The following is a 26,985-nucleotide window of genomic DNA, read 5'->3' as shown; positions in this document are numbered from 1 at the left end:
TAAAGGGCAAAGGCGTTGGATAAAATGAAAGGAGTCAATAGTTTAAAGACTAATAGTTTAAAGATAATACGATCGCGAAGGCAAAGAAGCCTGAATATACTTCTAAATTTTGAATGTCTAATAAAATACACTACGTAGTTTTGAATCATCATTATACAGTCATATATTATATAAAACTATGTTTAATGACTATCAAAACATATCGACGGTACGTTGTAATTAATCGGTAAAATACCAACTAGCCTCGCGCTTCTTATATTTTATTGTTTCTTTATGACCGCTCACGCTTGACCCTACCGATGCCATGTCACTGACAACAGAATATAATGCCCAGTCGTACAATAAGTGATGTAACGTGTTACCAGACATGTCACTGACAGCAAAATTATTCCCACTCGTACAATAAGTTACGTTGTATTTTTGGAATCAAACTTTATTTAGATCCACGCGTCCCTTCCATGATACTATTGTTACCTACTCATAAAAGCTAACAGCGCGCATTCCCTACAATAAGTATTTTCCCTCTCTTCTTTATGTGAATTATGTTTTGTGTCTAAAATGGCTTTATTGTGTAATTAAGTTAGTTGGCGCCCATACTGGTTATTTCCGAGCTGTGCATTATTGAAGCAAATCCTTGGATTTTTTTCTTCTTGGTTTTCATTGGTGTTGGTGGCTTTCTAAATTAGCACTTGTAATTCATCTAGTTTTTAAGTACTGCCGCTACTGTAGCTGTTGGGTGTCAAGCGCTAATATTTGTTCCAATTATATTTTTCGTTTCACACAGATACAGGACTATAGAGCATGCCGCAGGCTAGCCAGCGAGTGTGTGAACAACTTCTATCCGAGTGACGCCGCTGGCCCGTGTAGGCTGTGGCAACAGCGAGGTTTAGTGGTTCATAAGGGTACGGTTAAAACATGAATTACTAATTATTTAAAATCATTTATCCAATCAATCAGTAAGTAGTGTCCTTTCAGTTGTGTTCATTGCATTTTTTTTATACTACGTCGGTGGCAAACAAGCATACGGCCCGCCCGATGTTAAGCAGTCTCCGTAGCCTATGTACGTCTGCAACTCCAGAGGAGTTACATGCGCGTTGCCGACCCTAACACTCCTCTCCCTCGTTGAGCACTGGCAACCTTACTCACCGGCAGGAACACAACACTATGAGAAGGGTTTAGTGTTATTTGGCTGCGGTTTTCTGTAAGGTGGAGGTACTTCCCCAGTTGGGCTCTGCTCTAGATCTGGAATGACATCCGCTGTCCTGTGCCCTACCACACAAAGCGAGAGGTCATTCACAGTGCCCATGCCTCTTTTTTGGACGTAGTTTAAGAACATACCCGGGTCCGGGCGTAGTTTAAGGACATACGTACAAGGGCATTTATTTTTCGTGCTCATTTTTTCTCCTTCTCCCCTCGTTTCTACTTCAGATTGAACACTGTTTGTTACAGGTCTGCCTCCTCTATTAATTGAGTCAGCTAATGACAAGGAGCCCGGGATACAGCTGCCGCGGGGCAAGGTACGTACATGCACAGATTATTACCAGTGTACACGTACAGTCAAGATACTACCCGTTCGCTTTAAGTATGCGTTACCTTACGGCCCGCTTCCCCGCACCCCGCACCATAGCCTCTGACGTCTTATCCACTCGGCTACCACAGCACAGCTTTACAACTACTTTTATTATTTACATGTTATTCTATCACAAAAAATTATTAAATAAAGTAAGCATTAAAAATAAATTACGTAACTATTTTTTGTTGTCTGACAAGTGACGTCATTAAGTGATGGTCGCCAACAGCCAACTCGAAGTGAACGGGTAGTATAGGTAGTAGTTTACGTGACTGCTACATAATGAAAGGCATTAAAATATGAGTGTGGGTGTGGGTTTAAAAAACGAGCTGAAAGCGAGTAGGTACACCTTTTATAAAGTGATTATGCTCTTTTGTGGCTTGTGGCTCACACATTGTTTTGTCTACACACATATTATAAACCACTATAGAAACTGAAAAATAGGCCAATAGGGAATGTTACCCCAATTAATAGGTATTCATATTTATTTGGCTTTTGTCTGACTAATATCATGTCATTATGTGGGTCTGGTTGAAGAATTTGATGATCTGTTTGTTCTCTCGAGTATTATAACAGAGAGTTTATATGATTGTACACTGAAACTGCCAGTGACTACCCGTTTCGAGTATGTACGGTTAGTTTAAGAGTACGTGCTAATGTTGTTTTTACATAATTAGTTAATCAATGTGTACATGCTTCATTATTTTATAGGTATAGCTTGAGAAATTTTAAAAAGTTACTTTTTGATATATTATTTTTAACTAAATATAAAAAACTCTTAAGACATTTTCACTAAGAAAAAATTTAGATTTTTTGTAAATGAACTATTGATAATTAAAGAGAAAACTCAGAACTACTTTCACTTTACTAGCCCAAGTCTAACCCTCTTATTCATAAAACTTTACGGGCCTGATTTAGTTAAATTATATTTTATCCCTTTGTAAGTCAAAATGACAGTTAAACGACACTACGATTCATAGCTAATTCAGACCAGTAACGCGTTTATAACGCCATAAAAGTTTGCCTGTTAGTAGTTCTAATATAAGTGTTAATAATATTATATAATTTATAGCATATCCTACTCGTGAAACATCCTTCGCAGGAATATGGTTTTCTGTAAAACCAAATTAGTAAAAAAATATTTACATGTTTATTTACTTTATTGTTATTGCACAAGAACAAGTAATAAGTACAAAAGGCGGACTTAATGTCTTGAGACATTCTCTACCAGTCAACCACTGGGCTAAACAGAAATTAGTAAAGGTGGGTGCAGTGTGAAAAAAAAAATGTTCCAAATATAATGTAAAACTAACGCCAAAATTTAATCTGTTTTAGGAATCCCTGAAACTAGCTTTCATTATATACACGTCTGTCGGAGGCTTCAAAATACTGCAGGATGCCAAGGATGCAATTTCACCTTGTTTTTCGGCAATAGAAATAACCATAGGCAAGGATTTTACGTGAGTTATGATTAGTAAGCCGTTGTTTTAGTCACTGTCAATCCTGTGCTGTGTTTTACTGAGCCTCTAAAACGCCTCATACTAAATCATCCTGACTTAGGGTAAAACGGGCCGGGTCAAAGCCGAGGCATACGACACTTCGTTAATTATGTAAATTATGAATTTAATTTTTTTTAATACCATTTTCTTTACAGACGAGACTGTGTTTACAATATGACAGATCTACCCTTGTCGGACGGAGACACACTAGCGCTATACTTACAAAGTGGCGATGATTACACCCCATTACCAGTAGCGCTGCGAAAACCCGGTGGAAGTCTTGTTCAGGTATTTATTCATCGGAACGTGCTACCTACTACCCTTCGGAGTAATTAAAACTTTTAATGGAATTGACTGTAGAAAGTTTTCATTATGTTGTGATAAATATCATCCTGTACATCGGAATACAGCGTGCCGTCCACTAGCTATTGGGCTTTAAATGCAGGGTTCGACAATGACCAATCCCGAAATCGCAAAAAAAATGTTCCCTATCGACATCTGATCAGCCAAAATCTATGAAACAGTCTTTTATACGCGATTTCGAGGTTGAGGCCATAATAAAAGTAGGTACCTAGCTCAGTTTATACATAAACGCAACATTTCACCGGCGAAATCGCAATTTCCTTGTCTTCTTCTCGGCTTCAACGGCTTCTAAGCAAAGCGGCTTCTAAGCAAAGTGACGTCACGATGTGTTGCCATTTGTGTTAGAGCGTTTGCTCAGTAAAGTGGCGATGCCAGACTTTGACCATCATTTGTGACTTTTGTATTGCTTTAAGACAATTGGTCCCATACAGACATTTGATCCTTAAAACAAACCTGATCGACTGATACCAATAAAAAATTGTCAACTACCCTATTGTAGTAGGTACGTGATTAATTTTCGTTTCCACGTTTCCAGCGAGCGACGTGGCCCTCGAGCAAGTTTCGCCGGTATTTCGTCGTACACAACTCTCTGTCTCCAACTAATTCTACCAACACGATCTACCTGAGGACACTTCTTTTACATTTACGGTAAACAATTGATACAGATTTCTTGGTAGGTATAAGGGGTTATTATTACCATAGAGTAACTTATACTAGAGCGGTACTGTCATAGTAAATTTTGTAACCCCAGTAAATTCACTGCCATCTGTCGACACACTTTAAAACTAAAAATGAAGATTTATAAAAATACGATAGAATGTATTTAAATATAGATAAATGATTTTTTTTATTTGCATTAATTATTTTTATGATTTTGACCCATGTTCTTTCACTAATATGCGTTAAAATTGTTAAAAAACAAACGAAACCGTCAACGCCATCTATACGACTGTAGGCCAAAACTAGTAGCGCCCTCTGAACGAGAATCAAATTTTCTTGATTTTCGAGGCACGTTTTTTCCTTAGACTGTATCCATCTATTACGGAGTTATATCTATCTTTGTCAGCACCGCTGCTTTCTGGGCATCCACTGTTTGATGTAACCTCGACACGAGAGAAGAAGAAGAATTACGTAACACATCGTTTCGCCAGACTCTTCTGATAAGAGGGTACATCGAAACAACATATATCTACATTTATCTCTCCCTCTCAGCAGAAAATGTCCTAAAAAAGGTTAAATTTACTTAATAACCCTTACAGAAATATTGAACGATGTTTGAAATAAGATATATACAGGGTGGAGCATTTCTACAGACTGAGCTGAAAGGGTAGTGTTAACTAAGTGATCTACAATCGAGTTATTATTGTCGAAAAGCTGAATTAAAAAGTAAAACAAAATAATTAAAATGACATATTTTTATCACAGTGACAATCCTACAATAGTTATTTACGATACAAGTGCGAAAAAGAGGAACTTCGAAACGTGTGGCGATAAATTAAAACACGACCGCAGGGAGTGTTTTAAATCGACACGAGTTGCGAATTACCTATTTGCACGCGTATCGTACAACGTTTTACAGTACATATGGCCCTTTAAACTTTCGACATATGCACGAAAAGTTCTCTTTTACGCACTAGTACGAGAAAGTAGCACCATGTGTACTGTAATAGTTATTTACGATACAAGTGCGGAAAAGAGGAAATTCGAAACGAGTGGCGATAAATTAAAACACGACCGCAGGGAGTGTTTTAAATCGACACGAGTTGCGAAGTACTTATTTGCACGCGTATCGTACAACGTTTTACAGTAGATACATATGGCCCTTTAAACTTTCGACATATGCACGAAAAGTGCTCTTTTACGCACTAGTGCGAGAAAGTAGCACCATATGTACTGTAAAGTTATTTACATTTAAATTGACACATGTCATGTCAATCATCGGATCTACTTGCTATGATTGAAACGTACAGATTTTTGCACTAATGCTTAAGAAACTGTGTCTTAAAAAATGGTTAGAAATATTAAGGTGATTAATAAGTGAAAAATAAACAATTCCCCGTTTGCATAAAAGTCCCTCATTCAGTTCCACCTGATAAATATATTTGATGACTCGTAAGTGTCATTTTAAGTATAAAAGTAAATAAAAACTAAATTGTTCTTCTTAAATACACTCTTTTAAAATATCATGGAAGGTGCTTCCTGCTTTACCTAATTGCGAATAAAAAACATGATTTTTCGTAGCACTCATTTCATCGATACGACATTGATTATTTTTAACGAAAGAGTCCATAGATAATATTTGAGTATAAACAAAAGGCCGGTGTTTTTGCAACATCATGCATATGTAATTTCATCCCTCATCTATCTTCACCCACATACATCTAAAGGGTAATAATAATATACCTATTCTCATTCAAGATTGTTATACGACCGATCATACCATATTTACCTTGTGTAAATCCATAATGCTCTCTCTATAAGTATAATATTGTATGAAATGTTGACTTACCATGTAATGATCATATTACGTTATGGTTAATGAATAAACTAAACTAAACTAAACATAATTAAATCACACCTAATGAACTTCGGAAGTATTGGCAGTATGCATCAGTGAAGCATTAATATTTATTATTATTACTTGATAGTTCTAAATGGGAAGAAAATGTATACTAGTATACTCAATGAAGTTAGAAACACGTGTAAGGCATGTCAACAACATTTAATTCATATCTCAAAGATATTTCCTTTATTCTAAAAACAACCTTTATATTAAACTACTACAGTTCAGTTTCTCAGTTTCTGAAATGATATATTTAGAGCGTTGCCAGTGTTACTTTGTCGACATAAAAATATATGTTATATGTCGCAAGAACGGGGGATGACAATGGTTGTCCAATTTGGTGAAATCACAGTCATTTTCGCCAACATAAGTTATGCTAACGGAGTATAGAAATTGTATGCTCTGTGCTGTATTAGGAAAAGAATAGGGACGACTTTTGAGCAATGAGTCGTTTCTTTCTCTGCTTAGCTCGTTGTGTAGACTGTACATTGTATTTATAAGATCCTTTACATATAGATCAGCTTTTTATGTAAACAAGTGAAATAGCGATTGCATCAATACTGTGACAGATTATCGCCTTTTTAAATGGCTTTACTACAGTTATCAGAACTTAGGTACTTACTAGATTTTATTATTAAATATTTGGTTGTTCTATCACTATCGTAATAAGATCTATAATAGCGATTGCCACGTACGAGTGAATTTGTCTGGGACAATACGGGGCATTTTACCCTCAACTATACGAAAGGTAAATTATATAGTTTAATTTAGCTTATGATCAAAACAACACGGTGTTTTTACGACATAAGAAGTTTATTGCCTGAAATATATTGAAAAAGGGACACGCTTACTACTTGAGTAAAAACACGTAGAATTTAATACAAACTTTCGCTGGACTGCGCCATATGTTCATGGTAACTAGACATTAGTTATGGCGTTATTCAATAACGCTCTACAATCCTGAATCAGCTATTATTCGTTTGTCTTAATCTGACCTTTTGACTTGTGTTTGTAAGAAAGGAATAAAACATAAATTGAGTAATCTAGGCACACACATTTTTATGAATAAATGGGTTATAGTCCTTGTCACTCTAGTGTTATAGATAAAGAAATATAATAATTTGCAACGGTCTCTGTAGGAACTTGTATGGCAAACCGGTTCGGGTGTAGTGACGGTTTTTAATCAACAATTTGTAACAAGTTCTTAGAAATCCCATTCAGATATTGCGATGGAAGTCAATCGTCAAAGAAGTAAAGAACAAAGAGCTTTACTTTCTTATCTTTTGTTTACATCGAAAGATGGTTAGTAACTGTGGTGACCTTTTGTTTATAGGTAGATATTAACTAGGTAGGGGTATACCTTGAACACTCGTTCGAAACGTTCTCACATAGACCTAGCCAATACTATAGTTGGTCAAGCAAATCTTAAAAAATGTAGGCGCGAAGGGATATCGTCCCTTAGAAAATTTTAATTTCGCGCCTTTTTCTACTGACAAGATTTGCTTGACCAACTATATTATAATTATTTAACGACACGATTGTATTTTAAGCATGCAGAGAAGTAAGTCACTCAGTACGCACATGACGATCGAAGCACAGTACGCCACGAAACAGACGTATAGCCGCTCTGTCACAACTACCCTGAGGGTCGAGCATGAGATGCCTAGCGCTGGTGTGCTTAAAGGACTTGAGGTACGTGAATAGGTGTCTTAACACACGAAGATCGAAGCACAAAAAGGTATGCTAAATTTTCCATAATTTTACATTATATGCACCAACAACAAAATCTCTTAAAAATGTGGCTGGCCCATAGGCAATATGGACAACTGAAGAATCGAAATGTATGCAATAGCCAATTTTTTTCGTGATTCGTATATAATAGTATCTATATTATGTTCACCTCGCAGAATATGGTTAGACGAAATTAAACTCGTGAGACATATTTTACAATATTTAGACCACAACGGTAACACTCACTTGATTTTTTAGTCGCTATTGGCCCCTTTTAAAATGTCCATATCAGTTACTCATTGGTAACTCATTGTGTCTTAAAATAATTTTAAAGCATAATTTCTGCTAGATATGGGGAGGAGTGCTCGGCGCTCTACTATCCTGCTATGCCTTAGTGCAGTGGCGGGGAGTTCTGCGCAGAGGCGGTCTCCAAATTTCTCTGCTGCCATTGCTGGCAGGGTCTATAGCCGACGCAATGTATTTTGTAAGTCTTCTCCTTTTTAAAGTAGTAAGTAACTTTACTGGATGTACATAATTATTGTCATTAAAGGGTCTAACGCGATTACAGATTGCAGGGTAGACACGCGCACGTAACTGTGGAAAACGATGTAACCCTGTTGGTGCCTGTTGTATAATTGCAACCGGTGCGCGCAGGGAGCGGAAACCTAACCGAACTAGTAGGGCTAAGATGGTCGCCTTTTTATCATTTGTCATCATGCCTGTGTACCTAGTCTACTGTGTACCTAGCTAACCGAACCAGTAGGGCTAAGATGGTCGCCTTTTTATCATTTGTCATTATGCCTGTCACATTCTAATAAGTGTGAAAGTGCGAAAGTGACGCATGACATGACAGGTGATATAAATGCGACCATGATATCCGTGCAGGTGTTCAAAATGATACACACACGATCTTACACTTTTAACCATAAAGTTGTGTTCCGATCATTTTATACATACCTAACACCTGCTTAACTGCTGCTTACTATACTAAAATTATTGACACTAGGCGGCGTGGCTGGCGACTCTGCACGCTTTAGCGGCGGAGGCAGGCTCGCATGGACTAACGCTGCCGCCAGCGACTGCTGAAGAACATATCATCAGGGCATTCGTCTTCTCCTCTATATCGCTAAAGGTACTGTACTAACAGAAGGTACCTTAATGACGTTTCTTAGACGCTTTTGCGGCTACTCAGCCTCGGCTCGGGTTATGAATAAGGGGGTAAGCGGGTAAGGCTTCAAAATGAGTTACAAACGTTTTTGTTCTGACTACCACGAAGTCGTGTTAAGATAGTTTTGAACACCTCACCACAAAGCCGCTGCAAACTTTAAGCATGCAAGCATAACGATGAATATAAATACAATCGCATGTAAGTATACTGTGTTCGAAAAGTTGTAAATGTTTGTATAGTCCGGTGAGATTGCAGTATTAAAAGTCATAGGAACTCGTCGCCAAAAAGCCGCGCCTATGCAATATAAATTAGGGTATCTTTTTAAAACATGCTGTAATGACATAATTCTACATATTTATTTGTGATAAAAGTTTTTGATGATAAAAATTGTAATAGAAAGAAAATAGAGCTAGTATAAGTTTTGTATATTTTTGTGTTTGGGTACCGAGACAAACCTTACTGGTTTAACGGTACTTTTGTAATTAAGTTGCATATTATGTGTATTTACCTGATTCAAATAAATAAATAAATAAATAAATAAATATAAAACTTGTACTCGTTTTAATATCTTTAACGCTGTAATATATTATGTTATTTAAATGTTCATGCCACGTTTTATGTTATTTCAGAACGTTGTTTTAGTACGGCGGCAGCTAGGTTCGTGTAAGTCTTAAATAAATTAATGCTTTGGATACTTTTAGGCAATCAAAGCAGCTTGGGTAAACTGGCGGCAATGTCGCTGTGACGTCTTCTTTCTGGATTGGTCAGAATATAATCCGCCAATCAAAGGTAACTAAAATTTTAAGCAATTTAACTTACCTATAAGTAACTGTCGAATTCACGTCGAATTACACAATATTTTAAGAATACTTACTCAATTGGAACAAATTTAAGGATCGAAGATGATATGAATCGGTTATGGATACATAGTGACAGATTATAAAGTTCGAATGGCCCTCCAGGGCCATATTACCAAAAGCCAGGGCCTTATTATCTCTTAAATACAATCTCTTTAACATCGGCTTAAATCGCAAACCTCGTATTTCAAGGACATTTGGATTTGTAACTTTAGGGCCACCCCACACTAGCGTCTTTTAACTTTTTGGACGCCAATGACCGATATATATGCACCGTAGGTTCAACGCCAAAGGCCGATTAATCGGCCATAGGCTATAGAGCGTCATAGACCTACGTGCATGTGCATGAAGTTCAATTTCAGTTTTGACACTTCAGTGAAGTGGCGTCTGGATGACAGCTTTTGTGTTTGACACGGCGTCGAAAAGGCGTCAAGTCAGCGTTATAGAAAATGGCGTTTCTGAGCAGTTACGCCAACGTTGCGTCGAGCAGCTATTGTAGTTGACGACGCTCGGGAGACGCTAGTATGCGGTGGCTCTTAGTTTTCGGGTAGTCTCGGGTAGTCATGGCGCTAGCAGTATTAAGTATCAATATTTTTTTTTGGTCAATAGATACAATCTCAGCTGAAAACAATTTGTGGAAGACCATGATGGTAGCTCGAGAATGGTCCTCAATGCAGACGAAGAGACGAGCCAACCCGGGGTTTACTGTAGCACTGACTCTCGTTATTTTGCATGTGAGTTTCATTATCTGCATCTGTTTATACGTCGAGGTATATTAAATTTGCCACGCTAATTTGACATTTATTCCGTATTGACATCAAATCAAATTTGGATAACAATTTGCGTGGATTTAAGCAATTTTGGGTATGCATCGTTATTATTTATATCGATTTAACCAACAAATGGGACAATTATTCCGGTCACCGAATTCGTTTGTTTACAACTTTACATTGTATGAGGTCGGCGGATGCAACTCTTATTTACCGAACAAAACTGTTCTGGCAAATGAATATTTATTTTAGACAATTAAGCACCAGATGTTACATACCTACTAATTTTTGAGGGCTTGAAGGTCGTAACATAATAGCGCCACAATAGCCATAATAGGTATTTTGAAAATACCTTAGCCATTGTGTTGCGATCATTGCAATCAATGTTATTGTATACCTCCTTATTCATAAAACTTTACGAGCCTGAATTAGTTAAATTATGTTTTATCCCTTTCTTACAAATGCATAAGTCAAAATGACAGGTAAAGACAAACGATTCATAGCTAATTAGTAATTCAGTCTTGTAATGCGTTTATGAATAATGCCATTAATATATATATATATATATATATATATATAAACGCAACTACACCTAAACTAGATAGGACTACATAAGATAGTTCAACGTGTAAAATATGTGTAAAATGGATAAATGTTTTTTTTTTTATTTGTATTTATTATTGTATATTATTTTTATATGATTTTGACCCATGTTCTTTCACCGAAATGTGTTAAAATTGTTAAATAACAAACGAAACCGTCAACGCCATCTAAACGAGAATAGGCCAAAGGTTGGTATTGGTGGTAGCGCCATCTGTCCGAGAATCTTTCGTGATTTCCGAGGCACGTTTATTCCTTAGACTTTATTCATCTTATACGGAGTTGTATAGGTCTTTGATAGTAGTATTATTTATTCTCATATATAATGACTAATGACTGTAACTGCTTTGACTCTTACAGCTGCTTTTCCCCTGGCAAGTTTCCTTGCCCAACAGCCCTGGTTACGCCTAGGCCGTGGGTACACTTGCGTGGTGGGCGGCCTACGCCCCTGTACTGTTTACCCAGTGGGTGTAGGATGTCCAAAGTTGAGCATAGCGCCTTTGCCTTAACTGTTTCTTTTCTTACAGCTGCTTACCCCCTGGCAACTTTCCCTGCCCAACAGCCCAAGTTACACCTGGGCAGTAGGTACACTCGCGTGGTGGGCGGCCTACGCCCCCATACTGCTTGCTCAGTGGGTGTGGGACCGGATAGTGGGGTCCCCGACGCTGGGTATAGCGCGCGTGTGCGACGGTGTGGGGCTGTCGCTGATGGTATTCCAAGAGGAGTTTTATGCGCATTATGTACACGGCAGGTAAGTTCCTACATATAGGAAAGTTGTACAGTTTTCAAAAAGGTTTAAAAAACTTCTAGAAAATATTGTCTTCGGATACCGCGATAGTTACTCATGAAATAAAACTATGAAAACGGATTATATCGCGTATATTGAATTTATAATACATCCCGAAGTTTCGAACTCTTTACAGCGTTCGTGGTCAACGGGTGAACCACGAACGCTGTAAAGAGTTCGAAACGTCGGGATGTATTATAAATTCAATATACGCGATATAATCCGTTTTCATAGTTTTATTTCATGAAACTTCTAGAAAATTTTACGCGAATCAAACGAAGCTTCAATTTTAAATAGAATTATGGGGAAAATTAGTAATTTCATAGATAGTTTCAAGGAGAAAGTATACCATGTGGAAACTCTTACTCATGTTGTAAAGAACTAGTATATTGGTTTTTTAAGTATTTTTTAACAGTGCGGAAATAACGACATACTTACTTCTAAACACTCGTAAGTAAATATTTACTACAAAATGAGAATAAAACCATTTAAAGATTTGTACTAACAAATAATGTGGTGTACCTTATACCTAAGCATAATAACATGCCTCTAAAATCGACGAATAGCTAGCTATACTTGAGACGGGCCATTTCTTACTAGGATCAAGTGGATGAACAATGAACATGGCATGTACCGCGTAGGACTACTGTGCGAGACATAACTGCCCACTCGTCATACATACGAGTATTAAGAAGAGTGTCTGCAGATTACGACCCAGTTAACAAACATATTTTTTTCTTCATATATTTCACCGCAATGTGACTTGCTATGCGTATGCTATAGCCACGTCACTAGAAAAAGGCGCGAAATTCAAGGCGAGGTAGCGATATGCTATGCGCGGCATTTCAGCATTGTTTATGAATTTTATTATGCTGATTTTCCAGTGACAAACTGTGAAGCCGCCAGCACTATAAACGTTATAAATAATATTAAAAAAAAAAATTACGTTTATAGTGTCCCCCCATATTGTTACTGCAAAGTCGTTGTAGAAGTTAGCTTAGTTCAAATCTATACTTCGTTTTTTAGCATTAGAAAGAACTTCGTAAAAGTAACCTTGTGGTTCCAAATTGAGCACTTTTTGTGGTAAAATTTTCAAGTAAATTATAAGTATTGACCATGATACACTAGATAATTCAATTATTATTAACAATTAAAAAGCCTAATAAAACTGCACTCTTACTTCTGTGGAGTTCTTTTTAATGTTAAAAAAACGAAGTATATTCTGACTGAAGTCAGAAGACAGGTTCTACGGGGAGCTCGACTCGCTCTCATTCGAGCTAAGATCTAAGAGAATATAATACACGATCGAAGTATCTCGGGTCACCGTGTCAATAGCGCTCGGTAACAACGGTCACGGCTCATAAACTACCCTTTAACTGTCGTCGGTAAAGCTGCCCGTCCATTGAGTACATAAAGATTATTTTCAAAGCGCCGAGCATTTTATTTGATATTGAAAATACTATTTAGCGTGGAAGCGACCAAACCCTGGGGGCATACTAAATGAGGTCGAATTTCATACAGGATGCTGTACTTTGATGTCAATGTATTTATAGTATTCTGCGAGAAATGTGCCCCCCCCCCCCCACCGCCACTTAAGCTACATATACTCGTACTTATATTGGCTTTCGTAACAGTATAAAAGATAAAATCAATTAATCACCCACTTTTCGTATTTTCCCGTCTGCTAATCGTACGTTTTGGTACATTTAAGCGGCCGCTGTGAAGCTCAAAACAGCATGATCACGTTTTTTAATATGTAGTCTGCTTCTTCCGCACTCATGAAATGTTATTATTACGCGATGACTTCCCTTTTGCATACTTCAATTATCTTCAAGTGTGCGTCATTTAAACGGATTTATTTATTTATATAGGTATTTGTTTTTTACGCTGATCGTTCGTTCTACTTAAGTATTAAGTTTTTGCCAGAGATTTTTAACCTTTACTTAAATGAGACAGACTAAAATTGGATACAGACAGACTTGGATTTCAAAAAGGTGGAGAAGAGAAAGAAGTCAGTTCGTCAGAATCAGTGCGGTACCCCACCGACTGCCATAACCATTTGCTGCGTCCTGCAACACCAACAACGCTGCTGTATGTGTCCCGATTCACTACCTTACGAAGGTCGAGGAGATCGTAAAGTATGTACGAGTCAAGTCCGGATTCATCCTGAGGGTCGTGAAGTTGGAATCACGACACAGTGTGAATTTTAATTCTTTTGTGGTGGGCGTTCCGACTGGACATCTAGCGACGTTCAGCAGGAGTTTTGGCCGATGAGTTAAGTTCCGGCGGTTCCGCGGCCTGCTCTCTGCGGGGTTGCGAACTGCATTGCAGCCATAATTGTGTTTTAGTTTTAGTTTTTAGTTTTAATATATATTTTATAATAATATGCTAAAGTTGCCTGAAAATAAAGAATTTCATTTCATTTCATTTCAAATGACCGGCGAGTGCGCAGCGCGAGCGATGCGTCTCTGTTTTAGGTTGGACGAAAATACTTTCGCATGTCCAGCTGTCCTTATACACAGGTCACATTTCTCAACAGATTTCTGTAAAATTTTGTGAGCAGCTTCAATAATTAGAATAAGTAATATGGATTTTTGGTTTACTCTTTGTCTATTCACCCTTTTTATGTGTTTTACGGTGCGGTATACATTACTCAAAAAATGACAACATTGTTGCCAGAAACAATGGGTCCCCGGATGCCAAAGCCGTGTCGGGCCCGCTAGAGGCGTGTCGAGTCGTGTGTGCGCCACAACTCAGGTTGGTAGCTTCTTGCAGAATCACCAATATTTTCCACTAGCGCGTCACTTCGTCTGCGTGAAGTTAGTAATTTGGGTAGCTTATTTTTTATCCAATATGCTTTTTATCGATTTCCCATACAAACTTCCACCCCCCTTTTCACTCTGTTTAGGGATGATTTCCGACATAAAAACTATCCTAGGTCCTTCCCCGGGACTAAATCTAACTAAATCGGTTCCGCGGTTTAAGCGTGAAGAGGTATCACACAGACAGACAGACTTTCGCATTTATAATATTAGTATGGATGAGCCAACAGGAGTGGTCATTTCTCCATACAAACGTACTCGACTGTGTCCTCCCTGGTTTTTGAAGCTAGAGGAATGATTTTTTCAACACAGATTAATATTGTCAATATCTGTGTCGGTGTGTTTTGCTTTTATTGATATTTTTGTTTTTTAAGGCGCTAGAGCCCTTCAAACATGGCCAAAAATGGCCTCACTGACTATGCCGCAATGAGAGGCGTGGTATTCAAAACTGGTATCAATTAGCCAAAAAATCAAAACAGTCCGACACAGACAATTTCATAATCATTTAGATTTCCAAATTTGGTTGCGATTGCTTAAGTTTTGGAGGAGGAAACAGTCGAGTACGAAACCTCGATTTTTTAGATTTTTACGCAGGATTTTTCGCCTAAGCTGCAGTTGTCCTTATCGCACTAATTTTAGGGGCGGGGTCAAGTTTCTAAATACGTACACGGACAGAAAAGTGATGGGCAATAGTCGACATTGAAAGTCGATAATCTAGTGATGTGATAAGTTATCGATAAACCATAACAAAGTCGCGATTTGCCTCTTAGTAGGCGAAGTAAGTAAAGTGAGTATGCACTTTGGCCTCAGGGGATATCGTTTAACACTATTTATTATTCCTTGGTTCATACAAAGCTGAGCTGACGCACTAGCTACGAGATTAAGTCCTGGCTACCCCCCAAAAAGGGAGGGGAAAAGTCGGCTTCTGCGGTCCAGTTTGCCTCTATTTCTACCTATCTCTTGATATGAGATCAAATTTGGTATACATTTTGTGTAAATTAGGGACGAATAATTTATTTTAGAAATAATAGTTTCACATTTTCATACACAAATCTGAATATATAGGTATGAACGAAACATTAAAATAAAATAAATATTTAAATGGCGCTCCCAAACAAAAAACGTGATTTTTTTGCCGTTTTTTGCGTAATGGTACGAAACCCTTCGTGCGCGAGTCCGACTCGCACTTGGCCGTTTTTTGTTAATAGCTTTTGAACTTTTTTTATGTGGGAATAAACATTTTTCTAGACATCATTCCAAATCCAATGAGGTATCATACATATTTTTAGGAGTTAGTATCTCTATTAGTGGCAGCCGTACAAGCCCAATTTCAAAGAAAAACCGCAAATCAATGTACAGGTTAGCCGTTTGGCACACGCATACTAAGAGGTCAAAACATTTTTTTTTTTTCAAACCGGAGTTCCTTAAAAAAATCCCTTAGGAGGGGTGTGCTGAAACATATTTTTTTTAAGATAAAGATAAAGATTCTTTAGTTGCAAGAATACTTAATTCTAAAATACAGATGTTGTTTTGTTAAAATATGGTGTACAGCGAGCTTAGCACGGAAGTATTTTTATCGCATGTCACCATGGCTGTCACGTTCTAACAAGTATGTAAATGCGAAAGTGACAGGCATAGTGACAGGTGATAAAAATGCAACCATGCTGACACCGCTGTATTCAGTCGCATAACGACATGCAAATTAAAAAAAATATATTATCTAATAGTATAATTAATAGATTAAAATTCCAATATTAAAATTCATAATAAGTAATTGATTGATTGATTTTGTATAGAAAAGAACTTTTTTTTTTTCAAAAACCGAAAATTATACGAAAGGGCTTTTTGAGGCGATTCTAAAAGTATACCACATCATTACATTTTAGCATTTTTTTTTGTAAATTAAAATAAATAGAATTTTCAAAACATACCAACTTTGGGGTCAAGTTTAAGGGTTAAAGAGGTATTTCCCGTTGGATATATGGATATTACGTATCATTGTATCTGCAATACAGTTCCATAAGTCTCGTAAAATAGGTATTGAAGTAGAACTGTGTCACTTTGTATTGAAAAAAAAAAACAAAAAAAAATATTTTTAAAATTGCTTTTTTGGGGTTAGATATGAGGATATCACGTATCATTTGTGGTCTATTGTACAAAAAAAATCAGTCATATCGTATCTGGAGGAGCCCAAACTTGGTATAATTTGAAAATTCTTTTTGTTTCAATTTAAGAAAAACCGGCCAAGTGCGAATCGGATTCGCGTTCCAAGGGTTCCGTACATTACAAAATTTAAACAATGTATTTTTTATGTGAAACGAAAGACAAGTCACTTTAATAAGTAAATCGGGTCGGATAAAAAACTAAGTACTTAAGTCCGACTCACGCTTGACTGCAATTTCTAATAGGTTTTTCTGTAATCTTTAGGTAAAGATCTATTTAGTGTATTTTTTTCAAAATTTTAGACCCAGTAGTTTCGGAGATAAAGGGGGAATGGTCATTTTTTGCCTATTTTCTTGAATAACTTCTAAATTCTTTATCCTAAAATTATAAAAAAATATATTTGAGATTCTCACAACGAGCTCTTTCATTTGATATATAACACGATATAGTTTAAAATACTTTATTTTTAATTTTCTCATTTAGCCCCCCAAAATGTGGCCCCCATGTTAAAAATCCATTTGTTTACGTTACATGTCCGTCTTTGGGTCACAAACTTACATATGTATACCAAATTTCAACTTAATTGGTCCAGTAGTTTCGGAGAAAATAGGCTGTGACAGACGGACAGACAGACAGACAGACAGACGCACGAGTGATCCTATAAGGGTTCCGTTTTTGCCTTTTGAGGTACGGAACCCTAAAAATGGCTAAAATTATGTGGTATATTTTCAGAATCGCTTCAAAAAGTCTTTTCGTATGATAGATAAGAGAAGAATCCGATAGGTTTAAAAAAATATATACAAAAAAAAGTTTTCAGCACTCCCCTCCTAAGGGAATTTTTTTTAGGAACTGCGGGTCAAGAAACGGCGGGACAAATACGTGTGTACGAAACGGGTAACCTGTACATCGATTTCCGGTTTTTTATGCGAACAGCTTACACTATATTTTTCACCACCCTGAACGTTTTGTAGACTAGACTATTGTCCCAAATTGGGGTTTCATATTTATTCCGACCAGAATTAGGAGCTCTTCATACATACCTATTTCTCTAGACTTATATTGACCGGGATATAGACCGTGATTACCTTATTATTTATGAGCTCCCGATATTTCGACGCAGTTACATGCATCATGTTCACGGGTGACCCGTCACCGTGAAATATCGGGAGCTCATAAATAGGTAATACAAAAGGCAATCACGGTCTATATCCCGGTCAATATAAGTCTAGTGATACCTATTTCTATCAAAATCTGACTCATAAATAAAAAACGGACAATTAATAAAACTGTATAATTACATCAAAGTAAGAAATATCACATGTCACATTTTTCTTTGTTATGATAATTTTATCTAACCTGAGGCATTTTTTCTATTCAACGAAGCCGGAGAGCGGCAAATTTGTTTTTCATCACACTTGCTCGAAAAGATCTTATTTTATGCAGGTGTACTGAAGGGAAAAGGCCTATATTGTTCCCGCGGGAGTTATAGCTTTCTTTTTTAATTAGGTATGTCACCAATTCATACGAACCGAGTAAGTTATAAGTAAAATACTTTGTTTAAAGTCAAGGTATAAGAGAGTTTTACTTTTAAAATACTCACGACTATAATTTAATATTTTTGTTTATATTTAAAAATATTTGGCTGACATGTTCACCTAGTGTCCAAAGCCTCTATAAAAAGTAGATAAAAAAAATTTAAAATATTTAATTGGATTTATTTAACAGCCCGTTATCTTGTATGTTTTTATACAACAATGTTTTCTTGTATGTCCATGTTATGTTATGTGTTTTTACTCTTCTGTACCTCGAAATGTTAATTAGATTGCAGGTTGTAGAAGGAAATTGAATTCAGTTACTTAAAATCAAGGAGTTAATCACAATAACAGGGAATAAGCAAACGCTTAGTGGTGGTAGCGAGCGAACGAGTTATAATCGAAGAATGTAAGAAAAGAACTGGGTATAACGTGGTATGTGGTATGCATAGTTATAGCGTAGCGGGCCGCGCGAGCGGGGGCCGGCGAGGAGCGCAAATAGCGTGCGCGTCTGTGTGCGTGCACCGCACACACTGGGATAGTCCCTCGCTACGCGGTACCGCCCCTGTCAGCGCGACGGCGATATCCAGCATGAAATCCCAAAATTGAAAACGGGCTCACCTCCTGTTGGCTCTTAAGTTCATTTGATTTACATAATTTCGGAATTTCGTACGGTATACTATAGGTACCTAACTTTATATGTAAAATACATGTTATAATTATTGTTTAGGAACGTTTACAAGCAGCTGGCGACCGCTGGACTAGGTAAGTTTTATTTATTTATTTGATAATGGTTTTGACCCTCTCGTCGTATGAGAGGAGGCTTTTGTGCCCAGCAGTGCGGCGTCTATTGGCTAAATTATTATATATTATATAGAAAATAATTTGTAAATTAGTCACATTCTTAGGTATAAATATACCTCTTCCCTGAAATCTCAGTAGGTACTTCTCAAAGTAATATATATTTATACTTATATCGATACCTCCTAAGTATATTGAGGCAAATGACACTAACTGTTTTCTGTTCTTTACATATTTATAATTAAAGTACAATATATTACCTTCCGCTGAAATTTAACCCCTATACAGACAAAGGCGCACGCTGACTTAGGAGGCTAGGAAATATATATTACTTAATTATTATTATTATTTTATTGTTGTAAAATCATGTAATTTTTTATGATCCCAGGAGCTATGGACGAGCATGAGACGAGGCAAGCGCTTCTCTCGAGGTTTTTAGCTGCGTTTTTTGAACGGGTAAACTATCAAATTGAATTATTGTTGTTATTAAATATAGAACTTTAAGAGTTACATTAACCTGTCGCTAAAAACCCGCTCCCATACAATCGAAGTTCCTTAGGCTCTAACTTTACATACAAAACTTATACTCGATACAGTTTCTTTGGATTACATTTTTTATCAAAAAAAATCATCAACACACACCACATCTAATACTCGTTCATGATAACTGCATATCTTTATGATTACTGGATACAGGTCATATCAGTTGCCATAACTGCCTGCCTGCTTATTAAATAATATTAATAATAATAAAAATATTAACTAACTAAATTGTTAGGTTCTTGAATGTACATGCTAAATTTCATGTCGTTTGAAATGAAATGGAATGAAATTATTTATTTGCCAGAATACAGTGGATATGTAGATGACAATAGTTATAGTAGTAGTAGTAGTAAATCACTTTATTGTACAAAACAAAAATTGATAACATGAAATTCATATAAATTTAGGTACAAAGGCGAGCTTATCCCTATAAGGGATTTCTTCCAGCTAACCTTAGAGTAAATGAGTGGAAAATTCGAATTAGATAGATAGACAAACTTACAGAACGTACAATAATATTTAAGAAGGAAAACTACAATATTAACGTCTACGAATAACTAAAATACATCAATTGCATTATGCAATAAAATAAATATGTACTAGCATACATAAATATATAGTACTAAATAAATATTAAATAAATATATATATATATATATATATAATATATAAATAATATATATATATATTAGCACTCAACCAAATCACAGTTCGTGGGAAAGCCAAAGCTTTTTCAGATTAACTTTGAGTGATGCTACAGACCGGGACCGTTTGAGCGACAGGGGCAACTCGTTCCACAACTTCACCGCGCGCACTGTGAATGAATTTGCGTACGTTCGAGACTTATTCGAAGGGATAGCAAGCGTAAGATTAGCACTAGAACGTAAGCGGTGATCACTTCCTTCAGCCAGATAGTTAAATCTCTCGGTTAGGTAAGATGGGGAACAGGGGTTGAAGAGTATGTTGAAAAGCAACGACAGAACATGCACATCCCTGCGCTGGCGGATCGGTAACCACCCGAGCTGCTTACGAAAATTAGAAATGTGGTCGTATTTACGGAGGCCATACACATACCTGATACAGACATTTTGTAAGCGCTCAAGTTTATTCAGCAATTCCTCATTAAGATCCAAGAACGCAATGTCACCATAGTCTAGTAGAGGGAGCAAGAGAGAGCGGGCAAGAGTCAATTTGGTACGAAGAGGGAGGAAATTCTGAAGTCGTCGAAGAGAGTGTAGGGAACCAAAAATTTTTTTACTCACCTCAGCCACGTGGGGTTCCCAGGAAAGCGTCTGGTCCATGATGACACCCAAATTTCGGACAGTAGAGGAAAAGGGGATTTTAGTCCCATCAAAAAAAATGTCAGGTATCACCATGTCTGAGAGCTTAGCTACATAGTAAGGGCCACCAATGACAATTGCCTGCGACTTCTGGGCATTAATCTTCAAACCGAATTTGCACGCCCAATCCCGTATGGACTCTAAATCAGAATTGATTTGAGTAATCATTGAAGCAAGATCATCTATATTAGCCGCTGCATAAATCTGTAGGTCGTCCGCGTAAAGATGGTATGATGACGTAAGTGCTTTCGTGATACCATTAATGAAAATAGAAAAAAAGAAGTGGCGAAAGTACTCCTCCTTGCGGGACGCCAGCGGAAAGCTCACACCAGTCGGACAGCTTGTCGTCGACTCTGACACGCTGGCGTCTGCCAGTAAGGTAGCTACGAAACCAGGATAAAGTGGTTTGGGATATGTTAAGACTGCTGAGTGTGCCCAGAAGGATGTCAAAGTCCACTGTGTTAAAGGCACTACTGAAGTCGAGAAGAACAAGGACAGTTATCATTTTGCACTCTATATTAAACCGGATGTCGTCGGTGACTTTAACTAAAGCGGTGACTGTGCTGTGCCCGGGGCGGAATCCAGATTGGAATAAGTTAAATAACAAATTTCTATTAAGATAGGATAGGAGACGGCGATTAACATAATGTTCAATAATTTTTGATACTACAGGAAGAATGGAAATAGGACGATATTGGGAGAAAGAAGCAGGAATGGAGGTTTTCGGTAGAGGGGTGACATGGGCACACTTCCAGGAAGCCGGAAACGTGCCCGTGGATAGGGAAAAATTTATAATGTTGGAAATGATAGGAGAGATGAAATCCGCCGCGAGCATGAGCATATCTACACTGAGGTTATCGTCACCGACGGCTTTCGACTTGATAGTTTTGAGGATTGCTTGTGTCTCTTGTGCAGAAATACAGCCGAGCTCAAAAAATTCTAAATTGGAGTTAGATGTAGTAGTCGCAAGAAGCGATAAGGTGGAACTTTTAACTGACGGATCAAGTGGTTACCGGCGAAATACTGAAAAATTGATTAATACCGTTTACATCGAGAAAACTAGAGCAACTTGATTGAGATTTGCCCAAGCCAAGGGATTTTAAAAACTTCCATAACTTCGCAGGGGGACAGTCTTCAATTGAGCTGTGAATGTATCGACGCTTTGACTCCCTACAGACTTTGTTGCAGCGGTTACGCAGTGACAGATACTTCTGGCGATTATCATCAGAGGGATTCAATCGAAATTTTACGCGGGCTCGATCTCGCTTGGCCATCAGTAGTTTAATATCCGGCGTAAGCCAAGGCGCAGGAAAGTGTTTAACGCGCATAGGTTTCAACGGCGCATATTTGTCAAAAGTCGCAAGCAACATATCATTAAAAGCCCTCACCCTCATGTCTATATCTGCAAGACGATCTAACCCTTGCCAATCTGCACTAGATAAGTCAGCATAAAAGGCTTGCAAATCCAAGTCCCGCAGGTTTCGCCGCATTATAATTTTGTGCTTTCGTTTTGGAGGACGGATTTTAAAAGCAGCGTATATTAAATCATGGTTGGAGAAGCCAGCAGCATTAAACTGACCATGAAAGGAAACTAAGTCTGGAGAAGAGGTAATAATGAGGTCTAGTAAAGAGGGAGGGCCGTTATGCGGGAAATGTGTAGCTGTGAGAGGTAAAACGCTTAGGTTTAAGGACGAAGCAAGAGAATAAAGTTTAGAGGAGCGGAGATCATCAATAGTTATTTGTGCAACAAGAGAGGAAAGTTGGTTTTTCTTGCGAGTGTTTATTTTGAGTCCCGAGAAAGCGAAAGATTCTAATGTTCTACTAAGGTTGAGCGTAGCGAGGGACTCAAAAACACGAGATGTAAAATAACTTTGCTCTCGTAATGCACACATAATTTTACACCTCAGTAGTGAGAACATATTAAAGGTTAAAATGTATTTCGAATTACACAGAATAAACAGAAAAAAAAGTATTATAATATGTACGATACGATACGATACGAGACCGGACCGGACCGGACCGGACCGTACCGTACCGTACCGTACCGTACCGTACACTACCGTACCGTACCATACCATAAAACAAATGTAATAGAAGTATGAAGTTCATGGCCTTCACTAAATTAAAAAGCTACATTGTTTCACTCCCTGGAGTGAGGAAAGTCGCACTTTCCTCACTCCAGGGAGTGACGAAAGTAGGCTTGTTCGAGCTGCTGAGGTGAAAAATTCAATGTACAGTGTACTCTACTCACAATTGAGCATGCAAAAATTATAAATTACCTATAATATATCATGTCATGCAATCAAATTAAATAATTAATGAGAGCGTAATTTCGAGCGGTATACATATAGGTTCGTATGACTCTTAAGAGAATCACTATAATTGGCCTATTAGGCAATATCTGTTGTGACCTTTCTGAATTATAATAAAACTTACTATATTAGGTTCTGATTTCGATAAAATTAACAGTATAAAAATACAAAAATTCAATATAAAACTCATGTAAGTAACATTTTCGGAAACTAATCATTTTTACGCCGTATTTCTAAGAACTCAACGAACGCCTGATATGTTTAAAAATGCTCGTATCCACCACTACAAAAATCAGCTGAACTTTCCTTGAAATTACTTGTTTTAATTAAAGCAATACCTTAGGTAAAATCCATTTTAGTAGCAATATACATTAGGTAAAATCCCTTTTCTTTGAGCTTTATCTGAGAAATTTGCTTTAAAGACTATTTTATTATAATGAATCTAGTTGTTTGTTTTGAAGATACAAGGTGACTTCGTTTAATAAGGTATTACTTAGCTTTATTTTTGATTACGGTCTTACTTGGAGCCAAGGGCAAGGATACAATGCAATTTTAGATAATGTTTCAATTATACCAAGAATGGCATAATAAAGGACGCTTGCTCTATTTCTGCAATGTTTTTGCAGACGCTTAAAGTCGCTATGATTGCCAAAATTAATTCGAAAGGGTGAACCCGGGCGAGACAAGCGAATTTAAAAAAATCTATTATAAATAATAACCACTCTCTTGGCTGTATTGTATACAGGATGGAAAAAAATTATGGGCCCTGGAGGGAAAGTACCTTAAAACCTTAAGTTAGCTTATTTTACTTAAAGGAAACATTCATTTATTTAAAAAAAAACAACACTGCTTTCAAAGATTTTTTTAAATTCGCTTGTCTCGCCCGGGAATCGAATCGACTAAAAATTCCACAAAATAAACACCATCCATTTTATTCTACTAGTCGATACAGTTAATGTTAATGATGACATTTCGCCAAGAAACATTAGGTCTTACATTCGTCTGTCCATAAAATCAAATATTTAGTACTCGAGAATATTTTTAGACAAGCAAAATAAAAAAAATGAAAAATCTATGATTGCAGTTTTGTTTCTTTAAAAAAATAAAAGACTAATCCTTTAAGTAAAATGAGCTAACTTAAGGTTTTAAGGTACTTTCCCTCCAGGGCCCATAATTTTTTTCCACACTGTATAATTGCTGCGCGGTAAATACCTAGGTCGATTAATTTATTTTAGCGGGACTTGCGAAAGGGGCATTTTGTAATGTGCTATTTTATAGTAAGTAAAGTAACCATTCATTTCTTTTTCTGTCATCAGGCTCTAGATGGTCTCAGCTGGGTTGCCAGCGAGCGGACAGTGCTGGAGCGACTGCTGGACGTGGAACTGGTAGCTCGAGAGGCTGGCAACACCAGTGCACTGCTGTATGATCCCGACAGCATGCCTTCGTGTTTTGCCCTCAGTTGGTAGGTAACATTTAATATGTTTGCGGCTTCTCTTCTTTCCCGTCAAAGATAGGTATTTCAAATCAGTAAATAAATATTTGCTGTTAACGGGGATGTCTCGGTAGCTTAATTGGTAGAGTGACGGGCTGGCATCCCGAAGAGTCACAAGTTGAGTGCGAGTCTCTCCCGTTTTTTAATTTATCCGTTTTTCTAAGATTAGGAAAATAAAACTGGTCAAGATTTGAGGATGTTGAGAAAAGGGCTTATTACAATTTTATATAATCACGCAGTTTGGGTCTCTCGCTGCTCAAGCTTCGAAATTAGAAACGGCACTCGCAACAAAGTATAACTACCGTAAAATCGGGTAACTTTAGTCCACAACATACAATAGTAATTTAAATTGTATTTTTTGCTTATTTACCGTAATGCAGGTTAATTATAAGATGTAATGTTTTGAAACGATGTGTCCCGCCGAGTTTGGATTGAGGAGGGATTTAAATCTTCTCGGGGCAGAGGTGTAGGGTTAGAGCCGCCGTAGTTTTATTTGACGTTCATAAGCGCATTGTAATATGCCTATTTAACTCATTGTAATATACGTAATCTAACCTACAACTATGGTCCAAATTTAAGTTCCAATATGTTTAAATATTTTTCAAATTATTATCTAATATCGAAAAAGCATAAAGTATATCTGAGCTCCAAAATAAATGAAACGGGTACAAATCAAAAAGGTTCATTAATCATCAAAGTTAAAAACTGGACCATTGTTGAATAATAGGACTATATTAGTTCCCCGAGTTTACGGTATGTAATATTGGAACACTTCTATTTACTCCGACTTTCTATGAGATGCTTCTGTGTGGCCTTTATTGTGTCACAATTTGTGACCTTCAAGCACCTGCAATATATTAGCAAGGTCAATGTCTGGAGGGCTATTGTAACGTTTTATAACGGCCTGAACGAGCCCCGGGGCTGTAATATCCCCTCCCCCTCTTTACCGCCAATATAAAAGGGTCTTTAATCTGTGTAAATCTTTCTCGTTAAATGATGTTATATGTTGAACGAGGTAGATATATTGGAGAAGCTCTGATTAGGCCATTCGAGTTTTAGTTATTCGATCTGTTTCCTTTATGACACTGTATTATATTAGACGAAACAGATCAAATAACTAAAACTCGAATTGCCTGTAGGACACTGCTGTAACATCATTGGGACTAACCGTGAAAGAAGAGAGACCTTTCTTACCTACCTATAATTTGGGCCAGTTTTAATAAGATAAGATAAAAGATAAAAATAAGTTTATTACACATAAAACAGGACAGTTATACGATACAAAAATTGGTGTGACATCGGGTACGGGTTTGGGTTATATTGTTGCCGAATTTTTATTCGTCAGATTTCGATAAAATTGGGTGGATCAAATAGAGTTCCCTATTTTGTAAAACTTAAGCTCAATTTACCATATGTCTGACGAGTTCTGAGTTACGAAAAAGTATGGCATTTTCGTTACTCAACAGAAAAAGACAATGGTACAGTCGCCATCGGATATATCGGAGCGGCCGAAGTGTTCACAATAAAAGAGAAGTCGGGTTTTAAGTTCTTTAAACGCTCTGCTTATTATGTTTAATATTCATTGTCCTTTGACAGGTGGGGTGAAGAATGGACGTTGGCAACACTGGACGCCATGTTGTTTGGATGCATCCTGCTAGCCACTAAAGACTGCCTACTAGCCGCCTTAGTCACTCTGGCAGTGTGGCAGGTGAATTGAATCATCTTCATTAGCTCGTATTTTATACGCCCCTTGCTGGACCTTCTTTCCAAGGGACTTATCCAAGAAGATAGTCGTACATCGACGGTAAACGAAAAGTTTAAATGTATCGGGATGACAGTTGCTACAAAAATACACGTGACTATTTCCATACATTATTTAAGTTTCGATTATTGTTTTCTATCATTGATTGTCATCTTTGCTAGCCAGTAGTGGGCCCTATGGTGATGCAAGCCCTGCAATTGCACCGCGTGCCATCACACAATAGGCGCCATGAATTCAACCGCAATCGGGCGCAAGTTTTAAGGATGGGCGCCCATCGCTGGTGGAACTAAGGAGCCCGATTTAGATTTAA

The 26,985-nt window shown here is 37.3% G+C and overlaps 1 protein-coding gene across 1 annotated transcript in view; it reads left to right on the top strand.

Annotated features, from left to right (window-relative positions):
- LOC134749461 (toll-like receptor 3) overlaps positions 1–26,985 on the top strand; it is an 88,102-nt gene that overhangs the window by 4,381 nt on the left and 56,736 nt on the right. The window contains exons 5-20 of the mRNA XM_063684393.1: positions 785–902; positions 1,450–1,517; positions 2,906–3,030; positions 3,225–3,357; positions 3,968–4,080; positions 7,546–7,687; positions 8,076–8,210; positions 8,733–8,858; positions 9,596–9,690; positions 10,374–10,485; positions 11,649–11,872; positions 14,588–14,665; positions 19,156–19,190; positions 19,615–19,682; positions 24,738–24,883; positions 26,510–26,621. Coding sequence (XP_063540463.1) covers positions 785–902; positions 1,450–1,517; positions 2,906–3,030; positions 3,225–3,357; positions 3,968–4,080; positions 7,546–7,687; positions 8,076–8,210; positions 8,733–8,858; positions 9,596–9,690; positions 10,374–10,485; positions 11,649–11,872; positions 14,588–14,665; positions 19,156–19,190; positions 19,615–19,682; positions 24,738–24,883; positions 26,510–26,621 — 1,830 coding nt within the window. The remainder of the gene's footprint in view (positions 1–784; positions 903–1,449; positions 1,518–2,905; positions 3,031–3,224; positions 3,358–3,967; positions 4,081–7,545; positions 7,688–8,075; positions 8,211–8,732; positions 8,859–9,595; positions 9,691–10,373; positions 10,486–11,648; positions 11,873–14,587; positions 14,666–19,155; positions 19,191–19,614; positions 19,683–24,737; positions 24,884–26,509; positions 26,622–26,985) is intronic.

This window comes from Cydia strobilella, chromosome 18 (genome assembly GCF_947568885.1).
Source record: "Cydia strobilella chromosome 18, ilCydStro3.1, whole genome shotgun sequence".
In the NCBI taxonomy this organism is placed as follows: Eukaryota; Metazoa; Arthropoda; class Insecta; order Lepidoptera; family Tortricidae; genus Cydia; species Cydia strobilella.
This window is presented reverse-complemented; position numbering and strand designations above follow the sequence as displayed.